Genomic DNA, 5,538 nt, shown 5'->3' with positions numbered 1-5,538 from the left:
GTGTGTGTGTGTGTGTGTGTGTGTGTGTGTGTGTGTGTGTGTGTGTGTGTGTGTGCGCGCGCGCGCATGTGTGTGTGTGGAGGGGCAAGGCTGGGCATGCAGCAGGACGGGCTTACCTCAGCTGGTCTGGGCTTGAGATTGATGTGATATGTCTTGGTTGTGGGGTAGTGGCGTCTGCATGTGAACACGTGAGGCTGGTGGCATGAGCCGGCATGCTCCTCATCCTCCTGGACCCTCAACACCGCGACTGACAGCCAGGTGCTGACATCAGCCGCGACGTGCAGCTGAGCTGCGGTGAGCACACCAACTACGGTCTGTTGACCCTGGTCAACCAGGAGGGCCACGTCAGCGCGCTGCAGGTGCGCTGGTGGGGGTGCACCAGACTGGGTGTGGGCACGGACATACGCGCGTGAATGTGAGTGAAAACAATTCATTTGCGGGGAAGAGAGGGTGTGTGAAGGGTGTCAGGGTGTGTGTGTGGTGTGTATGACATGAACCAAATCGCGCACAGGCCGCCGGCATGTCAAAAGAGGCGGCTCAGAATTCCCGCCTGGGTTGAGGACAGGGAAGCATGCGCGACCAGGCCCAAACCAGCCAGCCAGCTGCTGCGGCGGTCACGCGACCCAGAGCCGGGCCAGAGGTCTCTGTGATTATCTGTGCATGACTCATGCCGTGACTTTGTCACAATTTGCGCGCCCCGCCTGTTGTGCCCATCCGTTCCGGGTAAAGAACGCGCCCGGCCAGTGGCTGGACGCCGCACCCATTCCGGGGGCCTTCCCCCTGCAACGCCGGTGCGGGCCCCCGATCGCCCCCCGCCTGCGCGCGCCGACCCCAGCGCGTAGGCCTGTGGCCTTGCAAGCCAGCCAGCCGCAGGCCCTGCTTTTTGCCCCCCATCGCCATGCCATGCAGCCGCCAACAATGCCCGCCTTGGCTGATGGCACACCCAGGCCTTTACACCCCGGCCCACACACGGACCGTGCTGCAGCCGCCACTGGCGCAACGCCGCCCCTGGTTTGTCCACACCGGCCTTCCCATTTGCGGACACGATCATTGCAAACCCCTTCACCCTGCTTACTCACGCCCCCGCCACCACCAGGCGACGTGCTCCAGGCGCTCACCAACGGCCTCTACACCCGCACCCTGCACCGGGTCCACAACACCGACCCCGCGCGCTCACGCCTCTCGATCCCGTTCTTCTACGAGCCGGCCTTCGAGGCCACCATAGCGCCGCTGCCCCAGTCTCATGGCCGCCGCAGCGTGCCGCGCGGCGGCCAGCGGCGCGGGGCCCGCCGCGCGCTTCCCCGCAATGCGCTATGGCAGCCACCTGGTGTCCAAGGTGCTGTCAAACTTTGAGCTGTAATGGTGACGTTTGAAGCAGGGAATTCTAGTGACCCTCCGGACAATTAGGCGCCGAGTCGGCTGGGGGTGGGGCCAGGCCATGATAGATAGATAGATAAGTTACTCATGCCATAGCATCACTGCCATGCCCTGCGCTCATCAGAGCGGACCTCCTCATTCCTAACCTTCCAACGGATCTGCCAGCAAGCATACACATAAGGGGCAACAATATCAGCAAGCACAGAGCCACCAAGAAAATCAAAATCAAGCGAGTTGTAAGCCTTGTCCTCATTCTGCATCTGCTGCAACGTATGCCAACATTCAGGCCATGATTAACAAGGTTGTGAGAAAATGCTGACAGTGCTTGCAGTTGGGGGTTGGGGAAACGAGAGCGGGAATGAAAACAGCATTGAAAGACAAAGAATGCTAGGAGGAGTGCTTAGACTCCAGCAAAGTTTGCATCTCAGCGCTAGAGCGACTGGCTTATGTTTGAATTGACAGGGAGCCGTTGCCGAGGCACAGTGTGTTGCCGCGCGTTGCAAAGCCTGGGCCGCATTGCAGTGATCTGGGGGCTCAGCTGGTGGGCCGTCACGCCGACGCAGCAGCCGCGTGAGGCTCAAAACGACGACGCCAAATGGCGCGACGCGGGTGCTAACAGCGGACGCAGGCCAGCCCAACGGCGGCAGTCCTTGCCCAAACTTCTCTTGGCTTGATTGCTGCCACGCACACCCAACTGCACGCGCCCGCGCTGCGAGACTACCGCGCGGCCGCCGCAGCCGCCGCTGCCGCCGCCGCCGCCGCATCGGCTGTCAGGTCCCGCAGCCCCGCCTGCACGCACGGCATCGAGGGCACCCACGGCGCGCACGCAAGCATGTACGCCGCAAACTGCTCCGGCCTCGCGATGCTGCAGAAGACGACCAGCCACGTAATGAGGAAGTTCCAGATACCCTCCTGCAGGTTGAAGTCCAGCGCCGCAACGTGCTGCGCCCGCCGCGCCGGGTCTGATGCGCCACCCGCGGCCGCGGCCGCGGCCGCGGCGGCCTCGGCCATCAGGCGCGAGCGGTCTGCGTGGATGCGCGCAATCCGCTCGCCCCAGGCGTCGAGGGCGGCGAGGGCGTCCGCGAGCTGCGGTGGGGTTTGAGGGGCAATGTGCAATGGGCAGTGTTTGAATGGTCGAGGCAATGTTTGGATGGTAAATACTACCACGCACGCAGTCCCTGGATGAAGGCCCACCCATCGGACGACAAGCGGGATAGTGCACCCAGGCGCGTGCAGCACGCGCAGCCTCGGGCACGCGCCCCCCACAAGGCCGCGGCTGGCGCGCTCGCCGCCAGTCTCATCTGCACTGCATGCTCCGACTCGCAATGCCTCAGGCCGCAGCGGGCCCAACGCCCCGGCCCTGGCCACCTCACCTGGTCGGGATCGAACGCGAGCCGCCTCGCCGCCGCCTTCCAACGCTCGTCGCTCGGCGGCGGCGCCATTGCCAACGTGCCGGGGCCGGAGAGGGGCGTGGCGAACAGGCGGGGCAGGGCGCCGCCGTCCCGCAGCGACAACAGGACAAGGTGAACAGCAAAATCGGAACGCAGCGCGCCCAGCCGCTCCACGGCCGCCGCCGCCGCCCCGCTGCCCAGGCCCCTCGCTGCGCGAGGCTGCGGGGGCGGATGGTGGGGTGGGGAGGCATGGATTCGTAAAGGGGGTGAGGAGAGGGGCGCGGTCGGGCCCGTCCTGGGTGCACGCGCGAGGGGTGATGGATCCTCAGGCGGCCAATTGTGGATTGTGAGTGTTCCAGCAGTGCCTCAACCCCTGTCTGCAGCACTATTTGGGCCCCGTGCGCACATGCGTGCCGGCGCCGGCGCTCACGGCAGCAAGCTAGGGCTTTCGTGTAGGAGAGTCCGCAGCTTCGCAATGAGCCCTTCTTGGGACAGGTCAGCTGACCGGGCCGCTCGCGCCGCCGCAGCGGGCGACCAGCCCAGCAGCGGCTGCCGCAGGCAGGGCGGCTCACGCTGCTGTTGCTGTTGCTGCTGCTGCTGCTGCTGCTGCCGCTGCTGTTGCTGCTGCTGCTGTTGCTGCCGCTGCTGCGCCCCGTCGTGCTGCTGGTGCAGTTGCTCCCTGCTGGGCTCCGCTGTGCCGTTGCCGGCGCTGCTACGCGCTTCGGCCGCGCGCATAAGATGTTCGCCGAGACCCTGCCACACCAATATCGAGGGCTCGGCGCTGGCCAGGGCCCGAAGCAGACCCAAAAGCTCCCACAGGGCAGCATGATGCGCAAGCATGAGGCATGTGGCGGCCTCTTGTGCAGTCTGAGCGCCTGCCTGGAGGGAGCACCGCTGCACCTCGCTCTCCGACTCGTCTGAAGACATTCCTCACTGCCGTCCTTGCAATGGCCCCGCTGCGGATGCCTAAAGCAGGGTTCGGGCGCAATACAGCTGGCGACGTCGGGAGGGACAACTGCCGGTATTTGGTAAAGGTCGTAGCTGGCGGTTTTTACATTCACAACCACATGGTGATGGAGTGCATGCCTGTGCGCGCGCCCGGCCACCTGGGCAGCAGCGGGTGGTGCTCGCGTTTGCGCGCGTCTCACCGTGTCGCAGGCGCTGGAGCGCCTCTGGAAGGAGGAGTGAGGGCCGGTTCCCAAGAGTGCGGCCAGGCACTGCAAGAAGTTACGGGAGCACGTGGAGCCAGAGGCGGGTGTTGAGGACGCCGCCGGGCGCAGCCGCGAGGTTGAGCTGCCCGATGAGGTGGCCACTGACGGAGGCGGCCAAGCTCGTCAAGGCCGGCTTTGAGGTCAGGCCTGTGCGTGGAAGTCAAAGCCTGCCGGCGCGCCGCGACGGCTTCCGCACGCACCGTCGGCAACGCCGAGACCCCGGGCTGAAGGAGATCCTGGGCCGTCATGACATCACTGCTGACCACCTCCTGCGCCGCATGCATGCTGTCAATCCGGGGCTGCACTGGGGCAAGGTGGATGTCAAGGCCGCGCTGAGAGACGCACACACGCCCACTCGCCTCACATGCGCGCCAGGTGCTGGCCTTGATAGCCCAGGGTCCCAGTTTCTTGGACCGGGTGGTGTGGCCGGACGAGGTCAACGAAGACCTGGCTGTTCTCATGGAAGGCCTCGGGCGTGCATATGTGATGTGAAGCGCATGATCAGGGGGTGCTGCTGGTGGTGCCTGGCTGTGGCACGGCCGGCGGCAAACCTGTCATTGTGGTCGTGTATGCCGCCGTCAACGCCAAGCGGGGCCTGGTCAGCTGGCGGCACACCATGTGACCTACCCCACCACTGGCATCCCTGACAAGTGGCAGCAGCGGGAGCACAGGCGCATCGCTGGCGCCACAGAGCGCAAGGACACTGATTACAAGGTGAGGGCTCTTGGGGGGCATTGCGCGAGTATGCATTGCAGGAAGGCCCAGGCGTTTCTATTGCCCCGCACATAGATACCTAGAGTAGGCACAAACCCAGAAGTCAGGATTAAGATAGGGGCCGCCGGGGCGACTGCCCGCGCTGCGAGCGCGCGCTGCAGCGCCTCAGCAGCAGGGGGGGCGCCGATGCCACAGCTCTGCACTCGCACTGAGCCCCCTCCAGCCCGCCACGCTGCTGCAATCATCTGGGCGTCGGTGGTGCGTTGCTGTTCGGCCAGCGGCATATATGCACGGGCCCGGGCAAAGTGACGGGGACCATCAACCTTCGCGGCCAAGCCGGCGGCGGCACTGCAGAAGTCCAGTTAACCATGCCAAAATGGCAGTTTGGGCTGGGGCGCAAAGGCACCGCATGGGTGCAGGCTATCCATGTGCCGGTGCATCTCGAGTGTGGTGGCGGTAAACGCTCGCATACGCGCAGCCGCGAGGCCCTAGGCTCGCACCTTCTGTTGGCACAGCAGTTTGCATTGTTGGGTTACAGCGTGGGGGGGTCATTGGTAATGGCAGCGCTCACAGCTGAGCAACAAGTTAAATTTCTAATTTTTTTCTCCTTGAGCGCTGTGGCTGAAGGGGCCGGCCCCGTCTGCTGTACGCTTATTGAACATTCCGCAACTGTCAACCCAAATATGGGGGTTCCAAGCATGGCATCCTGCATTTAGGAACCAAGCAACGCTCACATTTCCACCTTCTTGCTGAGCCTCATGATTCCACACCTGTGCGCAGCCAGAGAGTGAGAAGCAGGCGCCGCGCGCGGAGGATTTTGTGGACATCATCGAAGTGCTGGCGCT

At 64.4% G+C, this 5,538-nt stretch overlaps 1 protein-coding gene across 1 annotated transcript; it reads right to left on the bottom strand.

Moving 5' to 3' along the window:
• Nucleotides 1-2,094: 2,094 nt before the first annotated feature.
• On the bottom strand, nt 2,095-2,819 carry MNEG_7775 (hypothetical protein; the record flags this gene model as incomplete). Its single annotated transcript, XM_014043751.1, has 2 exons — nt 2,095-2,463; nt 2,751-2,819. The coding sequence occupies 2 exons, from the start codon at nt 2,817-2,819 to the stop codon at nt 2,095-2,097; spliced, it is 438 nt and encodes a 145-aa protein (XP_013899205.1).
• Between the last annotated feature and the right edge of the window lie 2,719 nt (nt 2,820-5,538).

This window comes from Monoraphidium neglectum, assembly GCF_000611645.1.
Source record: "Monoraphidium neglectum strain SAG 48.87 unplaced genomic scaffold scaffold01411, whole genome shotgun sequence".
Lineage (NCBI taxonomy): Eukaryota > Viridiplantae > Chlorophyta > Chlorophyceae > Sphaeropleales > Selenastraceae > Monoraphidium > Monoraphidium neglectum.
This window is presented reverse-complemented; position numbering and strand designations above follow the sequence as displayed.